The following is a 26586-nucleotide window of genomic DNA, read 5'->3' as shown; positions in this document are numbered from 1 at the left end:
CTCCGAGGGCCTCTTGTGACACTTAGAATAAAAGAATTCATTCTCATTGGCCAGATGATCCACATAATCACCTCTGCTCAGCTCTCTGACATGACCTTTTATTTCTCTCTCCTTCACACCCTTGATTTTGGGGACCCAGGGCTCTCCGCTGTTCCTTTCACATACCAGATTCCTTCTTCATGCGAGGCTTTTATTCATGCCATTCCTACTGCCTGGAATCATCCTCCCACAGCTCTTCAAACAGCTTGCTTCCTCAATTCATTTCACCACTTCCAACAGGCTCTGACTACTATATCAAAAATAGCCACTTTTCCATCACAATTACTCTCTAATCCTTAGTCTGTTTCTGTTTTCTTCGAGTCACTCATCATCACCAGAAATATTTAGGTACATGTTTTTGGCCTATATCCCCCAACTAGAATCTCCACGAGGGCAAGGACTTTGTCTTGTTTACTCTTATATCCCCAGCCCCTAAAACATTGACTAGCTCATTTAGGCACTAAACAAGTAGGCATTGAGTAAATGAATAAAAATAATCCATAAGCAGTTTTTGAAAACATCCACTGAACCACATTAAGTGTTGTAAGTTAGCAGGAAGACATCAGCTGGTTATAACAGCTAATGACATAAACCAGAGATTTGATTTTCAACTGGTGTGCTGCAAGAATTTTTAAAATACATAATACCTGAATAGTCAGAGGCACTGATCTCTTTTCCCTTAAATTGTCAAATAAAAAAATGACAACAGCCGTCATAACAATAGCCATACATTATGAATAAATCAAAATTATACCTGTGGTGGTTGTGTTTTTTTGTTTTGTTTTGGTTTTGTTTTGGTTTTTTTGTGAGATCGGCAAAGTGTCTGTATATGTGTGTGTATATATATATATATATATATATATATATATATATATATATATATTTTATATATTGGTGTGTCACAGAATTTTACTAATTAGTTGATATGTGCCATGAAATGAAAAAGGTTGAAAATCACTGACAATAGCTAACTGATTGAGTCAAGGTCTCTGCTAACACCTTCATACATCCCTCTGCTACTTTGGTGTATAGAAATGAAAGGTAAGATAGAATAGATAAGAAGAGGCCACTTGCCACTTTAAAGGACCAGAAAAGGAGAAGGAAAAGGTCAATAAGGCCCAAATAAATGTTACAAGTTACAATCATAAGATAAACTAGAGTTTGGCTCTCCCTTTGCCAAAAGTGCCAGACACTGTTAATGGAAACATATTATTATTGACTTTGGAGCCTTAGGTAGATTTCAGGGAAATTTTTTTCTCATTTGCTGTTATTTTGATATTGTTCCTGGTGGTGGTGGTTTTTTTATTTTATTTACTACCACTCTGAGATTGTTCTTGTATAGAGGGTGTGTGGAAATCATTGTTATTGCCAAGATGTAAGGTCACATTTTAAGTCAAGGAATTGCAAGTTTCATTTGGGTTTCCAGTGGTAGCAATCAATTGCATCAGTAATAGTCTTGTGTGAAACTCATCGGTCAAAATGGAATTCTGAATGGGCAGAAGAGTTCCATGTACTTTAAACTGCTCTTGTGAGGTTTCTGCCATGGTTCATTGAAGAAAAGAGAGTGATTAGATCATGTGTTAGGGTATACACAGATTATAAAGTATATCTGGAGTCCTTTAAATCTTTGTGTTGCTTGTTTAATTTTATGTAAACATAAAAAGCAACCAATGTCACATAAAGATTCTACTCTAAATTTGTGTGGCATTAAAAGATTTTTTTTAAACTCAGGATTTTGTAACTTGGACAACACTTAATAAACAGAAGTCCAGTCCAGAGAGCAGCTAACTAGTTGGACTCTATTATCTTTAAGGTAACTTTTTTTTATATATTTCAGAATTCTATTTCGATGAGATAAATCCACAATTCATATGCAAAATAAGGAAGAACTTGTAAAGTATGTGAAGCCCACTAGTCATTACAAATACTTCTGGATATTTTAAGAATGTCAAATTCAGTTTTGGAGATACAAATTTGAAAATACTAGATAAGCATAATACCATCTCAGTGACCATTTTTAGCAAAACGCCTGACTAAAAGAAAGTTAACCCGGACATAATTTGGGCAGTATAAAAAGTTTAATAGTAGATTCAATCAATCCTTTTAATTCTGGGACTAATGTTCTTAGCATCCTCGAGGAAAGAGAAAAGAGCAGGTGGCTTGGCTGGATGATATTGCCCAGGGTGACATCCACACACTACCTGTGGAAGCACCCTGCACCATCATCATGCATCATCACGTATTTTCTGTTAAGAGCATAGTACTTCTACATAAAGAGAATCCTTCTGCTGACCCAGCTTAAAGTGTTTACACAGCGCAGAAATATGTGTCTTGGCTCATAATCCCTTTCTCCTTTTAAAGAAACCCTATAACCACAGTTTTCATCCCAGAATATTCTAACTCAGAGAGAAAAACTTTAAAACCAGTACCAAGTTAATTCCACTGGTTTGGCATCGTTTCAACAAACGCTTCAAACACATCACAGCAAAGATAACATGAACGTGCCAGAGCCTTTCATTACTGGAGGCAGCAGTGGAATAACTCTGGACGTGCGAGCGGTCCGCTTACCGGCCGGCCGTGGTCTCCAGGCTTGCCTGGCTTCCCACTCGGTCCTGAGGCTCCAGGGGAGCCTGGGCTTCCCTACAGCACACAGGTCGGGAAAGAGAACGATGTGATGAAATTAAAGTCCCATCTTTAGATAGAAGCTGACAGAGAGGCCAGCTTCAAAAGCTTTTCAATGAAGCAGCACATAATCACATTTTAAGAAAGAGTAAAACCAAATTTTAAGTTGACACAAAGAGAAACAAATCTTGAAAATTTCCATTCAGTTTTTATTGACTGTATAGTTCTAAAATATATGTTTAGGCCATTATATATATATATATATATATATATATATATATATATATATATATATATATATATATATATATATTATCAGTTATATGTGATTAGTTTTACAGTTCACAGACTGTGATCTCAGTAAATTGGTACAAAGTGAACCTGCAGAAAGCAATTCCTGTTTTTAGTGTATTTCTATTACATAACCAGACAACCCATCAAAAGACAGCAGTGAAGACTTTGGCTGGGGAGAAATTAAGAAGGTAGCCATTTTTTTGCTAAATTTGGCATCATTGTGGCAGAGGCTCCCCTTGTCTGCTGGATATTGCACTCTCAGCCTAGAAATTCACTTTCCCTTTGGTGCATTCTCTACACTTCCACTCTCATCTGTCCATCAGCACCCTTCACCCCATCAAAACCATAAGAATTTCTCCTTGTTCCTTTTAACCCAGCTTCAAGTTACATTAGTCATCTTTTAGTAGAATATACAGGGTGAGCCCTAGCCTGTTTGGATAGAGTGTTGGCCCTCAGACAAAAGGGTCCCAGTGCGATTCCAGTCAAGGCCATGTACTTTGGTTGCAGGTTTGATTCCAAGCCCTGGTAGAGAGGTATATGCAGGAAACAACCAATCGATATTTCTCTCTCTGTCTCTCCCTTCCACTCTCTCTAAAAATCTGTGAGAAAATACCCTTGGGTGAGGATTAACAACTATAATATAATTATATATATGTGTATATGTATATATGTATATATATATATATATATATATATATATATATATATATATATTACACACACACAGGGTGGGGCAAAAGTAGGTTTACAGCTGTGATTACTTGAAACAATTTATTCTTGTAGTATTACTTATTAATTATTGTATTTCTTTCACAAGAATAACTGTAAACCTACTTTTACCCACCCTTATATATAATACCTATTAAGAAATACATTATGTTCTAAAGCCTGAAATTTCCTTAAAATTAAATAATCAGATTTGGTAAAATAATTAATCCTTTACTTCCTCAATTATGCCAGTTTTAAGCTCTGTAGTAAATATTTTAAATGAAAGTTTATTGTAAATTTAAACTCCCCCTTACCTGAAATATATATATATATATATATATATATTTCAAAAGCTATATATATTAGAAATAAATTAGATTACTTTAAAATATGCTATTGAATCTTCATACTCTACCATTATATATATATATATATATATATATATATATATATATATATATATATATATACCTCTATCATCTCAAACAATCTGTGATCTCACCTGGATGCAGGTATACAGTCGCATCTGTATACCTGCATCATTGGCTTTAGTATTTTTCCCAAAAGATCTTAATTAGAAGACCTACTTGACTAAAACTTACTTCCTTAAAATGACTGATAACTATTCAGTAATAAATGTCCTTAAAACTCAAATATCATAGCCACAGATCCTTAAAATTGTACACCAGGAAGTAACCAGTAAGGTCATAAAATGCCACCATTCAAAATGTGGGTATGGGTGGGACTAAGGCACTTAATGAATTCTTATTAGGAGATACTAATTTGAAAATTCTTATGGTTTTGATGGGGTGACCAAGTTATTTAGGGATATTTTCCTATTTTTTCAAATATAACTTGATTAAACAATAAAACTGTATTTTAACACATCTGTTTTTTCTGGCCCGTTTTTATTTAGGAAAATGAAAATTAAACAGCAGCTCCCATGGTGTACCCCCAGCACAGAAACCAGGTTGCCAGGCTCTTCTCTAGCAAAGTGGAAAGACAGCAAGGTAACGAATTCTTTCTTACCGGTGGCCCGGGTGGACCCCTGGGTCCCATTGCGCCATCTTTTCCAGTGAAGCCCTGTTGAAAAAATAAAATTAATTAGAGGTAGTGAGAAAATGACCACGTGAAAAGGAAAAAAATGCTAACCAGGTTGCTAAGCATGAAGGGTGAAGAATTTGACCAATTTGCTGTTTGCAGGTAACCTTGCAATATAAAGACAAATATACTACCCAAAACACACGCAGCACTTTCAAATTCAACTTAATGCCTTTCACTGAATAATTAATTTCTATACTCATTCATCTATGTAGTTATAGATACAATCATTTCAAGAGTCAAATTCACCTTCTACAGAGAAAACATGTATTTCTTGAAGATACTAGCGTTTGCTTTTGTAAGAGTAGGAAGTCTAGAGGAAAAACTAACCCTTTCTGCTGAAAGTCCACGTCCACACACTGGATAAAATGGGATGAAGACTATGTTGCTGAGAAAAGCACGTGGTCGCATAAAAGAGGGAGGAGAGCCCAAGCAACTGATTAGTAAACTCCCTTGCTCATTCCCTGAGCAATGGGCAGGGCAGGACTTTTGAAGTCTCCACTTTTGTGATCCCTCCTCCACCCATAGAAAGAAGCGATGCTATCTTAACCACCTTCATTGGAAACAAATGAAATCCTCAATCATTTAATTTTTTTAGTGGCCCATCTCTCCTCATCTCACAGAGAAGGCCAGACCGGCATGGGTGCCTGGTTGACTGGGAAGGAGAGATCTGTCTCAGAAGCACAGGGCATCTCCCCACAGGCTCCCTCTTTGGCTGTCTCGCTCCATCTCCACACAGTGCCAAATGACCTCTGTCTGGAATGAGTCACTCTGCTGCCCAGCTAACATCCATCCCAATAGCAGGTCTTTGAAACCCAGCCGAGGATTTCTGAGTCAGATCATTTTTTATGGTTGTCCCATTCTTCTGTTGAAGGAGATGTTTGTCTCATTTTCTGCAGAGAATAAGAGTGATAATTCCATCCATATTCCTGGATCCTAGCAAAAATCAGGAACATTTGGATGAAGTATCCATGTTTCCATTGATTTTGCAATAGGAAGTTTAAATTATTTCTTTTAAATGGTGTTACATATATTCCACTATAAAAGTTTCTGAACATTTTTTTCAGAAAATAATAGAGATAAAAATTTCAAACTCTTTTCTGGAAGATCTAATCCTGCAAAATGAAAAGCAGATTCCAACTTCATCTGCTGTAGCATCAACACTGCTTCTGAGAGCCGCTTAAGAAGCAAAAATGAGCTGGTAATAGTATTGCTTGTACAGTTTGAATGGCTTTTCTTCCATCTGAATTTCTCCAAATGCTATATAGGACATGCCCTTTCTTCCTTCTTTCCTTCCTTCCTTCCTTCCTTCCTTCCTTCCTTCCTTCCTTCCTTCCTTCCTTCCTTTCTTATAACTATCATATTTTTGAATAACCCTTCTTCAGTCAGCCTAAGAACATTTTCTTTTTTCCAGCTTTGTTGAGGTATAATTGACAAAAATATCTATATATTTATGGTGTATGAGGTGATATTTTGATATATGTATTCATTGTGAAATAATTACCACAATCAAGATAATCACTTTAATCATTATTATATCCATCACCTCACATAGTTAATTTTTGAGTGTGCTAAGAACATTTAGGATTTACTCTATTAACAAATTTCAATATACAATATAGAATTATCAACTATAGTCACTATACTATACTGCAGATCTCCAGAACTTATGCATTCTGCATAACTGAAATTTTGTACCTTTGACCAACTTCTCCCCATAGTCCCCTCTGACTGCCCCTGGCAACTACGATTTTCCTCTCTGCTACCCTGCATTCAATTCTTCTCTAGATTCCATACCTAAATAAGATTATGCAGAATTTGTCTTTTTGTGTTTGACTTATTTCATTTAGCATATATCCTCCAGGTTCATCCATGTTGTTGCAAATCACAGGATTTTCTTATTTTTTAACAATGAATAGCAGTCTGTTCTACATATATTACAGTTCTTTGTCCATTCATCCATCAATGAGCACCTAGGACTGACCAACTATTTTCTTTCAGGAGAAACATATATAACTTGTCCTCAGAAGGGCTGAAGCAGCTGCAGATCTTTGTGCCATAACTTCTCCTTTACTTTCAAAGCTCTAGCAGTTACTGCTGCTTGCACTCATGTAAGGGGGGCTGAAGAGATCTATGGTTGTCTTCAAAGATACACATAAATTAGATACCAGTACATGTGGTACTTTTGTTACTTTCTAACACTCCCCAAAGCTGTGTCTTGTTTTGAAAATCATCTGTGTTGAAGACAACCCATGTATTCTGTCCTACCAACTCCAACTTGGTAACAATCTTCCTTCTCCACCATTGATCCTTTTCACTTGCTCTCCTGAGGGCTTCTTCCCTTGTTCTACCACAGGGTTCAAGTTTTGTTCCCTGTCTCTCTCTCTCTCTCTCTCAACTTGCACCCAAAGTCTACCTAACTTTCCAAAATTCTGTTCTATCAGTACTGTACTTTCAGTATTAGTGGTAGAAAACTAAGTGATGAGTAGGTGTACAAGGCTGTGAGGAAAAGAGTTGAACAATTTTTCTGAAAAATCCCCATGCCCTAGGAGACCTGGGTGGCCTCACCACAAAGTTGGATTCTCAGATTAGAATCTGAGAGTGAAAAGCAGAATCCTTCCCACTCCCTCATTTTACAGGGCAGCAGAGATCGTGGTGATGGCTGCTGATTTCCAGTCAAAGAGAGCCTGTCGATGATGTTTGCATTGGCAACCCACCATGTCTTCAGGAAGCCCACACTGAGTGGTGGCAATGGGCCCAATAAGGTTTCAGTAGTTGCAGCAGCAAGCAATTCAGCCCATAATCATATCTTGTATTTTTGGTTTTGTTTTCTAATTGAGTAGACTGACTCTTGCAACTTCACTATTGTCTTCTTTTTTTTTAATAATAATTTTAAAAAACTAATTCCAGTTTCAAGAGTCAGAAAAAAATGCATACACACACACACACACACACACACACACACACACTGATATGTGTATGTATATATACTGGTATATGTGTGTATGAGTATACTATATTATACATATATAATATCATTACAGAAGATATATAGATAGATATAGATATAGATATAGATATATAGATATATAGATATATAGATATAATAGATATAATCTCCAGGTAACCAGACTCACAGAGAATACCATTTTCTCTTTGACCTCTCTCTCCCTCAAACTCTAAGTAGGCATAGAAGCAAATAAAATCCATTGCCATATCATTCACCATTTGGTATTATGTGGGAAAATCTTTGCAACATCTGAATGACCTCCTTCTTCTGTCCAGCGGAGACTTGGAGGTATTAAAGTAAGCAAGTCAGTGTTTTCCATGACAGCTTTTACAGCACCAGCCCTCTCAGTTTCTGATGCTAGGCATATGTTTTAACTTTTGATTAGGCAGAATACAGACTACTCTCAGACTGAACCATAGGATGCTAAAAAGTCTTTAGTTCTTTGTTTTGAGCAACTCTGAAATCTTATTAAAACATTCATAAATTTCTATGAAACCAAATATTTCTATAATATTAAGTAGAAGCCCTGTTTATTGTACTTATCCTGGGAAATGTTGGGTTTCCTGCCCTGTTTTCATAGTAAGTCAAGAGAAAATCTGAAAGCTGTCACTAATGAGCAAAATCCTTACTAAATACCATTTGTCTATCCCATCATCAAGGCCTAGAGGTGATATTTAAGTTCTAAAGATGTAGAGAGGCAATGCTGACTTCAAAAAAGTGCCCTGAAAATAAAGGCTATTCTCTTACATAAGAGCTGCCTCATAATGAAGACTTTAACTTTAGGATTTAAAATAATCTGTAACATTACCAACAATAAAAAAAATATTTAAATTATTTTTAAATTTAAAAAAGAAAGAAAGAAAGAAAGAAAGAAAGAAAGAAAGAAAATTTTTGTAGAATTCTTAAATTTCCTGCTAATCAGCTGAAATTCCTTTAATGGACTTATTTTCCTAATTCTGATAAGTTAAAAAATTTTCCCAAATTAAAATTTCAAAGTCTCTCCTAAAGTCCTGCCATTTTGTTTCATTGACCTTGAGATTAATCTGATGTTGGTTGAGCCACTGATACTCATTTTTCAGTCTTCCACAAAATATGTGAACTCTGCTTTCCAACCATGCAAATGAACTGTGGAGGCTTCTTAATTAATAAGCAGCAAGGTGATATCATTTTCAGCATCATCATCGCTTGCCCAAGAACACTTACTCGATCTCCTGGCGGTCCCATTGGTCCTGGTGGGCCAGGTAGTCCTGGGGTTCCCTACATGAAAAGAAACAAGGAAATATGCTTCCTGCGTGGAAAAAGATACTGGTTTTTCCCAAAAAACATTTTTTTTTAAAGGAAGGAAGTTCAGGGGGCTCTGAAGAGAAACAGAAAGCCAGAAGCAAGCACAGTGTCAGCCATATTGTAGCAACTTAGTCATCAAGCCGGTACCTGACCTGACAAGCACAGACTTGAAGATTAAGACCAGAACATGGAATGGAAATAATGGAAGGACACAGCCAGGCTTCTGCTTTGCTGCTTAACCTTGGTTCACCTCCTCAGGCAGTACAAAGGCAGCTTGTCAAATAGCACTTGACAAGTGAAAGGAGAGGTAACTTCAAGAACAACTACTCACTGCTCGGCCTGGAAGTCCTGGCTCTCCAGCATCACCCTTCATCCCTTGGCGACCCTAGAGAAAGCAGCGGGAAGACAGTTCCCAGGGTTTTACAGAGATTAAGTGGAAAGGGAAGACATGAGTCATCTCTGAAATCTCCCCATCACTTCATAAATCTGATGTAAGAATATTTTTGAAGGGTGATGAATAAATCACTTTTTGCATTGATGCTCACTCTGTAAGCTACAAATGCCATATTGTAATTTTCATTTATTAAGGGATAATTTTATGTAATTATGGGGTAATATACCTACTTGAAAAGAAGATCCTTTAACATACGGGAATTTCATATAAAGAAAATTTGAAGGGAGAAAGCTATTTTGTCTTAATATATTTAATTTGGTGCTAATTTTAATAGTCAATGAAATGTTCTAAGAAAATAACATAATTTGGTACTTATTACTACTTGTTTGAAGACACTTGTTAAAAAAGAAAAGTTGAATTAATTAAAACTGGTAATTTAATAGTGGTAGTAGTAGTAGTAAAAAAAAAAAAAAAAGGTAAAACCTCTACAACTTTCTTTTGGACATAAGAAGCTCACAGTAGATGCATTCAACCCTTTTGAGCAAGAAAGCCCTGTTCCTTCACAGGTCTCATTTCTAACTATATCTAATATAGATTTTATTTTCTTTAAATGCCAAAAAAAGTTATCTATCTTCCTAAAAGGTAGTTAAGATTTAAATTTAAGAACTATGAAGTTATTGTATTTTTATTCGTAAAGTATGTTTACTTTATCTTAATATACAGAAAAAGTTAGTTAAATACAATATACGTCTTAAAAGGTAAAAACATTCTTTATAACTTAGATTAACATTTAAAAATGTTTAAAGAAGCAATGACCTAGAATAATAATGCAAGCTTGCCTTGAGGTCCTAGGTATTACTAAAGGACTCCAGGGAAGCCACAGACTGAAAGCAATGTCAAAGTCCTCAGGATGTTGAAGGATATATGTATTATTTATTTTAAAAGATTTATAGGTCAAAGAAGTAGCGTAATTTTTGTCTACACAGTTATACATTATTACATAAACTATTTACATATCTGAAATCATAGTCCTCATAGGAAGTTATCTCAATGACTAACTTTGTTGAGTTCTCTGAGAAAACATTAGATTTGGCAAAACATAGGAGTAAAAAAATGTTCCAGTTAAATTCAGTGTTAATCTGCCATCCTTGCATAATACAGAAAGCCTTTGTACTTACTTGTTCTCCAGGAATAGAGAGTCCGTTGGGCCCCTGGGGACCTGGAGGACCCTGGGGGCCTGGAGGACCTGAATCCCCACGAGGGCCAGGGGGCCCCTAAAACACACAAGGAAGAAACAACCACGTGGTCATGTAATTAATGCTCATCCAGTGCTAGCATCCAGTCAGAAACTTGCCTTCCTGACCCTAGAACACCATCATGTAATACTTCTTATAAGAACAACTGAAAAATGAAATAAATTCACAAGAATACTTAAATTTCCAAAACCCCTATTAGAAGTACATTTTTTTAAAGAAGTAAAATATATTGACTCTAACATATTCAGATATTTATAGTCATATATTCATGAGATCAAAATTCAAATGTTATTAGATTTGGTTTATTTTAAGCTAGTCCTGATTTCTCTTAGACTTGGGCTCATTTCTGGAACTAACATGTCTATGAATCCAGCAAGGAGCGGATATCTGCTGAGCAGATACTCTGTACTGAAGCTTCTTTGCAATGTGTGTAGGTGTCAAAGGCACAAACTTGGAGTCAGACAGACCTGGGTTAGCATCCCAGGCTTACCCTTTCCTAACTGATGTAGCTTATCATCTGTGAGATTGTGACAAAAGCTACACATTATCTTCATCAAATATGTGCCTTAAAAAGCTTGGGGTGGTTCATGGAAGATCAGTGTGAAACTGGTAAGAGGGACAGGTGTAAGACCCCCAGCAAACACACATGTGGCTTCTCAGCTCTTTCTCTGAGGCAGGTGTAAAGCAGAGCAGCAGAACGGTTCCCAACCCTCTAACGGGACTCTGCTCCCTGTGGGGTCTTCTGACTGATGGCTGGGTCACACCCCGTTTCCACAGGTTGCAGCAGAGCCCATGGGTTCTGCAGATTCCCATGTGCAAGTCCTGCAGCAGTGACATACCCTGTACATTTATTTCTCTGGTCCATCATTTTGACATCCAAAGACAAGACAATATAGTGCCTAAGGCACACTAAGCGTGAACTGACTTGCTCAAGGTCACATACCCCCTTAGCAGAAATTTGAACAACCAGACTTCAATATATACATGAACATTTAAACGCACTCTAAAATATACTTACAATTGCCCCACTGATACCTCTTTCACCTCTGGGACCTTTAGCACCAGGTCCTCCCTAAAATACACAGTAAGAACACATTTCAGGGTGAATGTAAGGAGAGTAGAAAAAAGTCAATATATAAAAATTGTTTCAAGAAGCAGCATATTCTCCAATCAATACTTCTGCAGCTACTTACAAAATACTGAAGTAAAGACTTTATATCCCACAAATAAGTGGGGAAAGGGAATAATTTTAAAACCTTGTATGCCCTAAGTGTCTCATTTTTACATTCTGAACTTCCTTAATTGTTAGCAAATCTTGAAGTTTATTTTAAAATGTAAGGGTTACTGAAAAAAAAAAGCAAGCATTATTTAAATACAGTAAAGAGAAAATTCAGCTTTGGAATTATATGCATGCATTCTTCAGGGGAAATAATATGCAAAAAGAAGAGTATCTTGGATCACTCAGAATCTCAGAATATGTAGGTTAGTGACAAGAATTCAGAGACTACTGGCCAAAGAAGAAATAAATATGGTAGTGATATCTAATAATGTTATCTTACAATTAGAGAAAAAAAAATCTCTATTTCTCAAAAACATCTAAGTCACATTGGGATATAATTTTATGATTATAAATATAAATCAGGTAAATCACTATAAATAGAAATTATGGTAATTCCAGTGAAATTCCAATTCTGTACATGAGAAGCTAGCTTATAATTAATCTAAAATTATTTTACATTATTTACATAAAATTATTTACATATCTGAAATCATAGTCCTCATAGGAAGTTATCTCAATGACTAACTTTGTATGGTAAAATTGGGTATTATTAGAATCTCTGAACTGGTTCTATGTTAATCATTTTCTTAAAAGATGCCTTTAGGGCCTAGAGGAGTGACTACCACTTCACAAAACCAGTCCAGCTCAGATGTTGGATCGATAAGAGCAAAGGGTTCCACGTTGATTAATGAGACATATCATTGCAATCTTCACTGTTTTGTCTATAATTTCTTGGTCTCACCTCCCCCATAAATAGATATAGACTTTATCTTCTCTCATTCAAGTTACTCTAAACCCCAATACTTGCACCCAGAGTTTATATCATCACATATGTAACATCTTCATATGTTATTGAGATGTCTGCTACATAAGGTACACATATCCTTGTTCTAAACAAATAGTTCTTGGGTTAACCACCCAACTGTGGTTCTGTAACATACACAGAAGGAAGTTTTAGGAGATGTAATGAATTTTCAAAAGCATGTGATTACAGATGGAAACACAGATTCACATCTTTAAGAGAAAAGTTCTGAAATACGAAGCCGGTTTCATTCATTCCTGCATGTTCAAATGTGTTTACATCTTCTTCTTGTATTACTCCACCAAAATACACCACAAAAGTGGTCTGCAATATGGCTTGCTCTGTCCCAGAAAATGTGGATGGCTAGAAGCATTTTATGCAAAAGAATACGTGGAACAGACAACAGAATCTCAGAGGGAGGGAAGTGTGGGGGTGGCGAGGGGGGGGGGGGGAGGGAGGGAGGTTGTTGGATCAACCAAAGAACTTGTAAACTTGTATGCATATATGCATAGCTTGGGGGTTGGGAGGGAAGGCTGGAAGAAGTCAATGGGGGAGAGGAGAAGGAGGGAACATATGTAATACTTTCAACAATAAAGATTTAAATTTAAAAAATGAAAAAAGAATGACTACTCCAAAGCTTTAAAGGAAAAACGAGGGCTTTTTCAGTTTCCTTACAGCAGGGCCTGGTGGTCCCGGAGGTCCAACGCTGTCCTGTGTGCACGTGCAAGCATTCGGAAGAGCCGGGCATTTCGCTTCATCTCTCTGAAATATCGAGAAGAATAGTTACCTATGAACTGAGGGCAAAAATGACTCCCCATCCCCCACTTCCACTTATCATATCTTCCACTTATCATATTTCCACAAGGAAATCTGTTTCCCAATGTGCAAGAAATAATTTTAGTTATCGTTACAAATAGTCTTGGGTTGAATCTTGCTTCGCTCCTTTATGTCTTTATTTTACATTCACTCTAGGAAACCTCCCATAACAAAGAAATGTCTACAAAACTGCCACTGTGGCCGCTGGTTATCTAATCCAGTTTTCTCTAATCTGGTGTCAGAGAAAGGCCCACTTCATTTAGAAAACCTGAGTCCTTCCCGTGGCCTATAAAGCTCCCCAGGCCCTGCAAAGCCCCACCTTGGTCATCCCACTTTCCACATTCACTCTGCTCCAGCCCCACGGATCTGACTAGTATTTCTCAGATAGTGTGGCACCTTGTGGCCTTTGGGCCTTTGGCTTTAAAGCTCTCTCTGGCTCTCGCACCAGTGTCCACTTTATTGTCTCCCTCACCCGATTCAGGTCTCTGCTTAAATCTCCCCTATCACGGAGGGCTGGTGGTACTCACTTAGCTATCTATCCCTTTCCCCTGATTTGTTTTTCATCCTAGGACTTTCACTCTATACTAGGGGTGTCGAACTCAATCAGAGAAGGGGCCAAAATCTAAAATCCAGCCTAAATCGCGGGCCGAATGGTTTACTGAACAGTCATAAACTGTCATTGTGATGGAAACGCAGCGGAGTGCAGTGATGACAGCGCGGTGCAGGCCACATTGCAAGGCATGGCGGGACGGATTTGGCCCGCGGGCCTTGTGTTTGACACATGTGCTCTATACCATAGTCTATAGCTACTTGTTAATATAGCTACTTTCTCTTCCCCTGTCTTTCACTAGAATATTTACCTTTCACTGCTGTGGCTCTAGCACATAGAATAGTGCCTGCTTATAATAGGTGGTCAATAAATAAATGCACACTCATCCGGGGAGTGTAGGCAGTTTAGTGCTTGCCCAATGCTTCAAATCCATCATCAGCATTTAACTTTGTAACCATTTTCTATGGGAAATGATACTATGGGAGTGAGTCATCATCTCAAAAACAAATACTGTTGATCCCAAACTTTAAATATCCAGAGAGGAGATGGCTTATTCTATAAAATGCTGAGACTTTATAAACAACAGGAGGGGTCTGCTGTAGGTGTATCAAACACGCTGACGCAGCAGGACTTTTCTAACTATGCATAACACCCTCACTGCAAGGGAGAATTCACAGATGTGTCTTATCCAACCTCCATTCCTGGTTTCCGAGGTTGGGGTCACTGGCCCAAGCTCTGGTCGCTGATTAGCATGCACAGTGATGTGTGTGCATCCTGAAGAAGAAGTTGCTGAGTGCTACTTCCTCTCCCAGACCATCCCCATCCAGACCCCTTACTCCCAGGGGGCTCATAACGCTGCCACAGGCTTCCATTCCGTTGTACTTACCCTTGAGGGAATATCACAGCATCTGTCTCTACTAGTCCACACTGGACTGCAGACGATATCGAAATCTTGGATTTGGAACTGCAAACAACCAACAGCAACATCAGCGAAAGATGCATGAGAACATTTTTATCTTGACGTTTCCACAACTTAACCTTTACCAACCTCTCTGTCTCAAGGGTGCAAGCCCTTGGGAGCAAAGGGATCCTTACTTCATGAGGAAAGAGCATAAAAGCCTGTGCCTGAGACAAAGAGACAGTAAAGCAAATGCATATGTGAAATTCCCACTTCTGATTCACTTCCTTGGCTAAAAAAGAAATGTTTGAGTTTTTTGTTTTTCAAAGAGAACAAAGTCCTTTGTTTAACTGTGAATTTATTTCACTAAGAATTGCAAAACAACACAGTTAAATCAACTTTTAATAGTCTATCCTTGTAAAAAAAAAAAAAAAAAAAAAGTAAAATTTCAAAAGCCATTCCGCATTTATTCTACCATTGATGCTCTTTTTTTTTTTCATAAATTCTTACCTAGGGGCTGACTAATAATTTTTCTGATTACCCTCAGCTTAACTATTTCAATATAGTACTTGTTATTTGCAGAGGGACTAGCTCCAGGACCGCACAGATACCAAAACCCAAGGATGTTTAAGGCTAAGGAAAATGACCTGGTATTTGCATAACCTAAGCACATCCTTCCCTCTACTTTAAATTATCTCTTGGTTACTTATAATACCTAATACAATGCAAATTCTATGTAAATAATTGTTTATGCTATTTTGCTTAGGATTTGACTTTTTGGAATTTTATTTATTATTATTTTCAATCCTCTGTTGAATCCACAGACACATAATCTGCAGATACTGAGGGCCAGCTGTAATATATACTTTCTATCTTTCTACTTTTTAAAAATAAAACTTTTTTAATAAGAAAGAAAAGATTGTTTAGCTATAACTTATTTTATAGCTCTGATATAGTTATTCTATTTAAACATAAAATACAGTAGTCAATAGCAAGTCTGAATTTTAATCACAATTATATTAAACTCGCACTTGTAGTTTTTCGTTGCAGCATAGAAATTTCAACTTTTGAGTCTAGGAGAAGAAAATTCTGCCTATGGAAGAAAGCTAAATGAAATAAATGTGATTTAAAAATTAATAGAAGCCAAAGACAGCAGACTTGCTTTTAGAACTCTGTGACTATCGATTGGCATTTAATACCAACTACAATGTTCATACGACTTGGTACAGTGGAAACCTCCATTTAAAACTGTCTCACTAGACAGAACTGTAAATAGGGTTGGCACGCTCCTGCCTCAAACATGGGCCAGTGAACTTGTTAGTAATGCGGTCAGCTGGCTGCTGTTCTGCACCGATCTGCCCTCGGACAAAGACAGCGGCCCCTCTGCGAGAAAGCACGGGCTCCAGTGACGGTCACAGGCAATGTCCACAAACGCTTAACGTCCCGACGGCGCAAATTTGTATTAGCAATTACTCTCTTTGAAGAACAAAAAAACTGAATTATTTTAGATTTCACTGATTACCCTGGCAGCGATTTGTGTGGTACTCTCCAGCTGGATCCTGTTTCAAGATGACTGCATGATGTTCTCTGTTGCCTTGACATCTTATTTTGTTTTTAGCAATAAGACACATTATTATATTCTGTCAGTAGCATATTTCCTGGATATAACGCTTCCCAAGTTTCAATCCGAACAAGAAATTTAACAACTTAAAACTCACTGAGAGAAAAAAAATTCACTTACTGCTTTAAAAAATGCCCTTTCAATCTTAACTCAAGATACCAAGAAAAATAAAAATGTGTTACTTACTGTGGCTGATTTCCTCTCCCCTTTAAGTAGTTTCCCAAGAATTTCGTAACCATCAGTTGTGATATTTCCAGCTTCCTTGATATCTTTTTCTATAATTTCATAGCAGTCGATGTAAAGCTTAATACTTTTTGGGGTCACTACGATATGAACCTATAAAAATCGTAGGTTTCCATTATAAATTTTTCACGACCAAAAAATTGGCTGACTTCTTCATATTTCATATCCATGTTTAAAAATGTGTTCTTTAAGCTGCTCTCATCCCAAATGAGGCATCTTAGACTAAAATCCAAGACCAGGTTGCAATGTCTTGTCATTTGTTAACATTAATTTCCTGGGTCACGTTAATCAAGTGACCCAGGAAACCTCTCTAAGCCTGTTTCCTTCAGCCACACACACATGGATACTTTCTTATCTTCCCACCATGTACCATTACTAAGATGACCAGAGAGAATATAGATGAGATGACTCTGTAAACTATAAAGAACTATTCAAATACAAGCTAATAAACCAATAATTTATTATTAGATTCAGTAAAACAGAGCCTTGGATGTCTTTCACTGACTTTGTTAAGTTGAATTTTTAATTTGTTTTCTCTTATATTATTTATTGATTTAGAGAGAGAGAGAGAGAGAGACAGAGAGAGAGAGACATCCATTTGTTCTTCCACTGTATTCATTCATTGGTTGATTTTTTTTATGTGTCCTATCCAGGGATCAAACCCACAACTTTGGTGTATCAGACAATGCTTTAAACCAACTGAGGTTTCTGCCAAGAAATATTTTTTTTTCCAAATTTCAGTCAAAAAGAACTTTCATACTGTATAAATACCTAACATAGAAAGAACTAGCATATGTCTTCTATAGAGATTCAGCTCTAGAAACCAATAGATCAAGATTCAACTTTATTTATTTTTTTTTTTTTGTCTGATATTGAGGACACTAGGAATCTTAAATCTATTAGGACAGATAATTAATAAAATGTGTATCTCAACAATGTAAAGATTGGTTGCAGGTAATCTTTAAAGATTATAGTTTTGCTGATAGTTTCCACTTATCACAGCACAAATACTCAAGTAAGCTCTTAAAAAAATATATATATATATATTTGACTTTTTACAGAGAGGAAGAGAGATAGAGAGTTAGAAACATCGATGAGAGAGAATCATCCATCAGCTGCCTCTTGCACACCCCCTCCGGGGATGTCCCCGCAACCAAGGTACATGCCCCTGACCAGAATCGAACCTGGGACCCCTCAGCCAGCAGGCCGACGCTCTATCCACTAAGCCAAACTGGTCTTGGCTCAAGTAAGCTCTTAATGATTATTTTGAAAAGTTCAGTTCAAAGTTAAAAGAAACAGAAGTTTCCCTAAATGCTGTGAATCAATAAACCTAAGAACAATGCCTAGAGATTTTTTTAAACAGTAAATGTTTTTCCCACAGAGAATCAGCACCAAAATACTAATGTAGTGCATCTGTAAGTGGTAAATATGAATTACATATGGCATTTATATAAAAGTAATACATAGCTTACTAAAAGTAAGGAAATGTTAAGTGCCCACAGCAGAGTCATCTACCATTGAATTCTCAAACAGCATCATACAAGCATTTCCAAGACATTTATTACCTAATAAGAAGTAAAACTTGTTTTCTTTGCTAATCCCTTCACCCTTTTGGACACAGACAAGAGTACAGTGATTGCCAGATGGAAGGAGGGGTGGGAGGCGTGGAAAGAGACTTGATTTGGAGTGGTGAACACATGCAATATACAGATGATGGACTATAGAATTATATACCTAAAGCCTGTGTAATTTTATTAACCAATGTCACCGAATAAATTCAATTAAAAAAAATTATAAAAGGAATGAAAGCTTATTTGTTGGCTCTTGTGTGAACAATCTCAGAGGTAAGTATTACAAAGTACTTGAAAAAATGATAGTATCCAGAATTATTTCAAAATCAAGACTTTTAATTTGTAACAAAATCATCCCAAGCCAAAACCAGTTTGGCTCCGTGGATAGAGTGGAGGCCTGAGGACTGAAAAGTCCTGGATTCGATTCTGATCAAGGGCATGTACCTTGGTTGCTGGCACATCCCCAGTAGGGGGTGTGCAGGAGGCAGCTGATCCATGTTTCTCTCTCATTGATGATTCTAACTATCTCTCTCCCTTCCTCTCTTTAAAAAAATCATAAAATATATATTTTTTAAATCATCCCAAATATACTGGTTATTCAATGTCAACCGTACTAAGCACATGCTAAAAACATGCTTTGCTATGACCTCTTATGCATGTTTTACTGCATTTTAAACACGTGCAGAATCACATTTTACAATAGAGTGGGCTCTTCATCTGCAGGCCATTGTCCTAAGTATTTAGAAACCGTTTCTAAACTGTGAAACATGGTTGGTCACAGACCAGCAGAAAAAATAGAAACACATTTTCCCATTCATCTCCCATCCCATACTCTGCCATTCCCTACAACTTTATTTTTCATCTATTCCTCTTTAACCTCTTAATAGAAATTTCTCACTTGGATATATGTCATCGGTTGCAACAGAATGGGGACACAAAAACTTTTCAAGAGAATTTTCAAGAACCAATAGCTGTCTGCTAGTCCCTGCTGGAGCTCTTTTAGCCTACCCTCTCTTTCCCAAGAGCCCCTGCACACCATTTCCACTCATTTCCTACAGTCAGAGTGCCACTCATTTTCCCAAGGACTGAAGGACTTCAGATGGAAGATGAAAGAAGAATGTTTGAATCCTTCAATCAGTAAAGAATGTGATAGCCAATAGTGATTGAACTTGTTACTAGATAAATGATTTAGGAGAGTAGGTTAAAAGAATGGGATAAGGGAATGGAAGAAAGAAAAAGGTATAGTGAAAAAGTGGAGAAAAATAATAATAAAAGAAACATAATATGGAAAAAAGAGAGTAGAGAAAGAAAGCTTGTAAGAAGAAAAACCTAGACTACAAATACCTTTCTATAAAGGCAAATAAAGAAGCAATGCCAAATATAATGATCTTGGATTTGCAATAATTGTTGCTATAGACCTCTGCAAAATACTTTTTTTTTTTTGCTCAAGTAAGATGAAGATCCAATAAAAATTAAAAATTTAAAAATAAATGGCTATTAGTTGGCTAGTAGAAATTAGATTTCTAATATATTTAGAGGTTATGGAAGGAAAAATGAAATAGTTCTTTTTAGCAGGTTACTCAAATATAAATTTAATAGGTGTAGCAATGAGCCAAAATAAGTTCATAAGAACTTTGCCAAATTCATCATCTAATATTGGATAAGGAGAAGTTGAAGCTAATAATATTTGCCAAACTAGAGTTTTCTTTCCCAACGAGGCATTTATTTTATTGCACGCACTTCACTTCATGAAAGTCAATAAAGTGTGAAGTGGATATGCCATTATTCTCAAAGAGCTTTGTTTTCTTTCATTGTATTTTGCTAATGTGCACATCTGGATGCGTCTTGGAGCTTGTGAGAAAAGTCCCTTGCCATCCTGACTGAGAATTTAATTCAAGAATAAGAAAAGCATTCTGGAAAGAACCCAAATTCTCAGGAATAGAATCAGCAAGAAATACAGCTACATCTACTCAAATACATAAAAGTTCTTCAGTTTTCACTTGAGAATCAAATTGAACTGGCAATACTTGTCTTCTATATAGGAGATTATCTTTCTGAGTGTCATGCTGGAGAAATTTTAGACCAATTGTGCAACCAGAGGTATTCCTCCTGCTAACCCAATGGATGAAGAAATAGTATTAAAAAGTCCATCCCTAACCTAGTTTGTTCTCTTCCTCTCTAATATGTCAAACTTCAGTACTTTTGTCAATTAATCATCCTTTTAAAATCTTATAGGAAGTCTCTATTATCCTTGGATGTTGACATACACAAGAATTAATTAAGATAAACAAAAATAGACAATTCCATAAGAACGCATTTAAGAACTTTCAACAAGATATTTTAGAAAATCGCCGAAACCGGTTTGGCTCAGTGGTAGAGCGTCGGTCTGCGGACTGAAAGGTCCCAGGTTCGATTCCAGTCAAGGGCATGTACCTGGGTTGCGGGCACATCCCCAGTAGGGGGTGTGCAAGAGGCAGCTGGTCGATGTTTCTCTCTCATCGACATTTCTAGCTCTCTATCTCTCTCCCTGCCTCTCTGTGAAAAATCAATAAAATATATTTTTTTTTAAAAAGATATTTTAGAAAATCCATAGTGTGTTAATGTAAATGTTAATCATATAAAGATTTATCTTTATCATATTGGTAGATAGTGATAACCTTTATACTGGCATGTCTGTAACTTTACAATAAACAAGCAAGCAGAAGTAGCTTCATAAAATACTAATCCTGTCAATTAAAATAAAATAAAAAATTAAGCATTGGAAATGAAATAATGTAATGGTTCAACAATAAAAAGGTAGATAGAAAAAGTAGTTACATACTACACAATTGAAATTTTGAAAAGGTATTAGCAGAAGATTTTATTTTTAAATGATATAGTTATATTTTTTTACCAATGTAGCATAACATTTTAACAGATAATAAAATAAATTAATTTAAAATATTAAGCCATATTCTTTTTTCTATAAGTAACTAGGTAATATTTACCTTATGGAAACTTCCATAAAATAATGACTTCACTTCTTCTGTGTCAAATGAAATAGTCTGCACCTCCCCCCTTGTATCCTTATTAAAGAATGATAATGTCTTGCCAGAAGCTGTAATTAATACATAATTGTTATTAAATCACATGCCTGGTATATTTTATATTGAAAGTATTCATGATGATTCTTTTTTTTTTTTTTGGTAAGTTGTCTAAAAAATTCAATAGCTTTAGTTGGGATAAAACACAATTAAAATATTTACTGATAAATTACATTTTAACAACTTTAAACACAAAAGCATATGCTAAGTAAATATATACAGGGTGAGGCAAAAGTAGGTTTATAGTTGGTATTATGGAAAAGAATACAATAATGAATGAATAGTACAAAAATAAACCCTGGGTTTCTCATATTCACAACTACAAACTACTTTTGCCCCACTCTGCATATTCAGAAGGTTCTTAAAAAGAGAAGAAAAGAGAAAACCTAATCAATAATATGTACACCTGTGCCTTAAAATAAGATAAAAATCCTTACGATCTGCAATCACTCCAACTTGTGGTTTGTAGTCTCTGTCTGTGATTTGCCAAATTGCAAAAGGGTCATTGGGACTTTCTGGGAGGAGTCTGAACAATAATATAATCGTGTATGAAGGAGGGAGTCCATTCGGGTGTAAATCTCTGTGGATAAAACAAATGAGTGAATTCACTAATGAAAATTTCTCATCAGAAATAGAGGATATTTTAAATCTTTGAACCAGGATCTTATTATGGGTAGTTTTAGAAGTCATTTATAATAATCTGGCAGCATATTAGAAGGAGGAAAATTTAGGAAAGACTTCAAAAGAACAAGCACTAAAGGTCCATTATGTAAGTAGTAATAGATTATTTATAATCTGATAAAGTCACAGAAGTCTGGGAAATTGCCAAATGGTCTTTTATCCTAACAACTAATTTTTTCTAGACACATACACAATTGCAAAATTACATAATAATTTTAGAGTGATAAACAGTATACCTACGGATGTACCTTAAAGAAAAAGAATCTCACTAAATTTACTTAATTCCCAGTGTCAGGGGTATTAGATTATAAAATAGCTTAAGGTTTTAATTTATCCCTCACTTTCTCTAGTAGTTTTTACATTTCCAAATTCCTCCCTGGAAATAAATAAATTACATAATCTCCAGAAGCTTACATGTTCCCAAAAAGAACACGAGTAATAAATGTTAAGGTCATGTACATGTGCAAACGTTTAGTGCTGATAAAGGGATGGAATTCAATTAAAAGGAAATGTTTCTTTGTTCTAAGGCTGTTAGACAGAAACATGTGGTTCCATGTGTCCTCCCAAAGTTGACTCCATCATTATTCAGGGGGACCATCGAAGCTAAATTGATGGTTTTTCTGTCTGAGACTATTGAATAACACGTTATTTCTGAAGGCAGGAAAAAGGCCTTGATCATCAGCTCTCAGACGGGGAAGAACCTATTCTTTAGTGAACCTTGACAGAGGGCCCAGAATGTCTCTTGGGTTTTCAAGCCCTTGCACCAGCCACACCACTGACACTTCTGGAATATGATGCAGCTCTGCCTCCTAAACATGTGTTCTGGGCAAGCAGACATAATAGCTTCTGTGTGCTCAAAAACCTACTGTCTTCATCATATCCCATGTTAAAAATAATACCTTCTCCATATTCATTTATGTCTAATCTTGCCCATTTTTCTTCTTCTTTCTCAGTTAATGAGTCCTTGGTTGGGGGCGGGGGGGGGGAGGGAGATTGAATTGCATTTATAGTTCTTTGAGCCATAAGCTCTGACTCATAAGAGGACAGTAAGCTATTACGAGTAAAAAGATGGGTATTGCCCAGCCGAGGTGGCTTAGTGGTTGAGCGTCTATCTATGAACCAGAAGGTCACGGTTCAATTTCCAGTCATGGAACATGCCTGGATTTTGGACTCAATCCCCAGTGTGATTCTCTCTCATCACTGATGTTTCTCTCTCTCTCTCTCTCTCTCTCTCTCTCTCTCTCTCTCTCTCTCTCTCTCTCTCTCTCTCTCTCTTTCTCCCTCCCTCCCTCCCTCCTTCCCTCCCTCCCTCCATTTTTCCCTTCCTCCCTCTGTGAAATCAATAAAATAAAATAAATTATTTTAAAGGTAGGTATCAAATCTTGAGGTGACTGAAAGTTAAATACTGGGACTGAAGGTTTACTGAAAAACCTAAAATTGGTTGATCTGGTTGACCATCAAACAGTCGGGAACTTCCAGTGTGGCCACACTACAAGACGCTCTCTGCTTCCTTAAGAGAAATTAGTTTCGGTTTTAGCCTGAATTTTCCGTCAGCTTTCCCAGAGCGATTCACATTTCAGACAGCATTTTCTGACCCCGTCCACAGTTACTGAAAGCTTTATTTCTTCGTGTTCTTTTCGCTAAGTTGCCAAACACATACTTCTCAAGATTAAAATGTTTCCATTCTAGTGAATAAAAAAATACATATTTGGGTTATGGTTCCTAGGTGCAAACTTGCACGGAGGATAAAATAAAACATCTAGAGCTACCCGGCAGTTCGCCGGAGTATGGGCCAATAAAAACCAACCGCTGCCTCTCGGAAGGCGGACAAGCAAAGCTGTGAGGCCTCTCATCTTCTGGGGGTCCTGAACCCCAGAAAAGAATGCTGCTCTCCTTCTGCACCTATTCCAGCGGTCCCTCTGCCCCACAGCGAGCAACATCCCAAATAAGAAGTCGCCTTCCTGTTTAAACAGCCTCCCTTGGAAAAAGCATAGCTGTGATCCTCGCTTTGAATTCAAAAGGGCCAGGAACCCATAACCCTGCAGAACCAGGGTGAGATGCTGAGGTTTGAGAAGAGCAAGGTTGGAGTCCTCATCGCCTGTGTGACCTGGTGGAAAACACTTAGCCCAACTGCATTTAAGGACATCAAGCTAGGTCATGCATAAGGAGCCTTCTGACCAACCTAAAGTTCCAGGATTTCAAGAGCCTAAAAAAGCATCATTGTCTGAAAAAGACCCTCCTGTTGTCAGTCACACTTACGCTGTGGGCTGGTTGATGAAGGCGTTCTTCTGCAGCCTGTAGGAGGAGTAGCTGGGGAAAGACCCTGACTCCAAGGAGACGCCTTGGACGGAAGCGAAATTCTTCTCTGTGATGTTGTATGCTTCAAGCATCTTAAAACCTTCAAGTCAGAAAATAAAATGTTGACGGGAGGTCATTTAAATTATTTTAGGGCTTAAACCCTGAAACAAATTAACCCAAGTTTATAAATGCTTACCTGGTGAGGTGTAGCCATCCAAATAAATGAGAGGGCAATCTGCAATAGACAGTATTCTTTAAGTATGATTCACTAACACGATATGCAAACATTGTGTATGGACACAAATCAGCAATGTGCATGTATCAAATAATGAAATTGTTCACACATTTACAAAAACTAACATTGATCTAATTTTTTTTGTAATGGATTTCCTGTAGACTTCCCATGTGTAGGAGAAATTATACTACTGACCAGCATTAGCAATGTTTTCTGAACATTCTCCAGCCCAATTAGAATTCTACAATGTTCTTAAGAATAGTAAAATACAGTGAAAGGGGGGAAATTCAGATGTTTTTAACTAGCGTAAAAAACTTTTTTTCTCCCACCCAGGGAATTTCAGATTTATGCAAAGGCAAGAAGAGTATGTCCCTATCCAACCCTCTTCTGTTCTCTGCCAAGCTTGCCTACCAAACATCACGTAACAATTACATGTCTACAGCACTTTTCTCACTGGCTCCCCAGAGCCAGGAATCTCAGGACCTCTGGGAGTGGATATGAGACAACTGTAGTCCCCTGCCCACCTTCCACCAGTTCAGCTCCTTTCTGAGTTTCAAGGTCAGTTTTCACAGTCAAGTACTGACCATTGCTTACTATTGCCATCTCTCCCATACCTCTGAGGATTCAATGTAATGTTTAATAGGGGAAACTGTAACACTTGCAAATCATAGCCCTGCTTAGGATCAAAAGTCTAGACTAGCTGCATAACTGCCTCCATAATCTAATGCCCCAGGAATCAGTGCCATGGATGGGGAAGAGGATAAACTGACAAAAATAATGAACATTTTGACCTTCACTGAATTTTAAAAGTTGAACTTGAGATCTTGGCATAAGGAGAAAAATCTACCAAAAAGACAAATGGGAACCGAATGAATTTCTATGGAGCACACATGTACAAGTCAGTTTTCTCATTGCTCCCTTGAAGCACAGATGTTGTCAGAACAAACACTAATTGATTACTAATAGGGGAAAACCTTCATCTCACAGTAATGCTTCTATAAATGCTTTCCTGAAGCTGAAGATTAACTTATTCAAATGTCACAGGCATGGGATGGTGGGGAAAGGATATGTTAAAACCACTTTATTTCCATATAAGGAATATATTACATCTTCAAAGCTTAAAATGGACCTCTGACAAGCACACATTTAGCACAATCTCAATAGGAACAATGATTCATCGGGTCCTCAAGGGATTTCCCAGGATCTATTTATGCACAGGCTTGATCCCATATAGGATAAGGAATGGCCTACCAAGTAGTTATTTTTCAAAACAAGTGAGATTATGGTCCTATGTGGACCATGACTTACTCGAGGTGGCAGTTTCACAGACAAATGTAATGAGGTTGTCCTCTATCTTCTCAAAAGATTCGAAGTCATCCACAATGAACACATGCCGCTCGCTTGGTTTGCTGGCAATATTGGCAAGCTCGTTGTACTCCACATCGGCCACACCAACGACAAAGACACTGAACCCTGAAAAGCATATTTATAGAGTGAATTACATGGCCCTTTGCCCGTCTTTTATTGCTTAAACAACTCAAAATAAAATCTTATCAGAACAGATGCTGTATTTCCTCAGTGTGTGCAGCACGTCTTTTTAATTGACACAAGCTCTCCTTAATAAATATGCTCTTTTTCCAGCCCTTCCTATTTTCTGGCTTATAAAATTTAATTAATTGGATTTCCTAGAATAAAATCCTAACAGAAGGCAAACATTTTCAGAGCAGAAAGATTAACATGGTGCTCATTTCCTTCCACAGTCTACAGTCCCGATAGACCCAAGAATTCTCCAGCTCTCCTG

The 26586-nt window shown here is 37.0% G+C and overlaps 1 protein-coding gene across 4 annotated transcripts in view; it reads right to left on the bottom strand.

Annotated features, from left to right (window-relative positions):
- Positions 1-26586, bottom strand: part of COL12A1 (collagen type XII alpha 1 chain) — a 110738-nt gene that overhangs the window by 7829 nt on the left and 76323 nt on the right. For all 4 annotated transcript variants that reach the window (XM_036413182.2, XM_036413179.2, XM_036413185.2 and 1 more), the window contains 14 exons: positions 26094-26258; positions 24747-24785; positions 24512-24650; positions 22009-22151; positions 21476-21585; positions 16861-17010; positions 15042-15119; positions 13465-13551; positions 11727-11780; positions 10631-10726; positions 9390-9443; positions 8978-9031; positions 4693-4746; positions 2608-2679 (listed from right to left, as the gene is read on the bottom strand). In XM_036413182.2, coding sequence (XP_036269075.1) covers positions 2608-2679; positions 4693-4746; positions 8978-9031; positions 9390-9443; positions 10631-10726; positions 11727-11780; positions 13465-13551; positions 15042-15119; positions 16861-17010; positions 21476-21585; positions 22009-22151; positions 24512-24650; positions 24747-24785; positions 26094-26258 — 1295 coding nt within the window. The remainder of the gene's footprint in view (positions 1-2607; positions 2680-4692; positions 4747-8977; positions 9032-9389; positions 9444-10630; positions 10727-11726; positions 11781-13464; positions 13552-15041; positions 15120-16860; positions 17011-21475; positions 21586-22008; positions 22152-24511; positions 24651-24746; positions 24786-26093; positions 26259-26586) is intronic.

The sequence above is a fragment of the Pipistrellus kuhlii genome, unplaced genomic scaffold (assembly GCF_014108245.1).
Source record: "Pipistrellus kuhlii isolate mPipKuh1 unplaced genomic scaffold, mPipKuh1.p scaffold_m20_p_5, whole genome shotgun sequence".
In the NCBI taxonomy this organism is placed as follows: domain Eukaryota; kingdom Metazoa; phylum Chordata; class Mammalia; order Chiroptera; family Vespertilionidae; genus Pipistrellus; species Pipistrellus kuhlii.
Note: the sequence above shows the minus strand (reverse complement) of the source record. Positions and strands in the feature narration are given on the sequence as shown.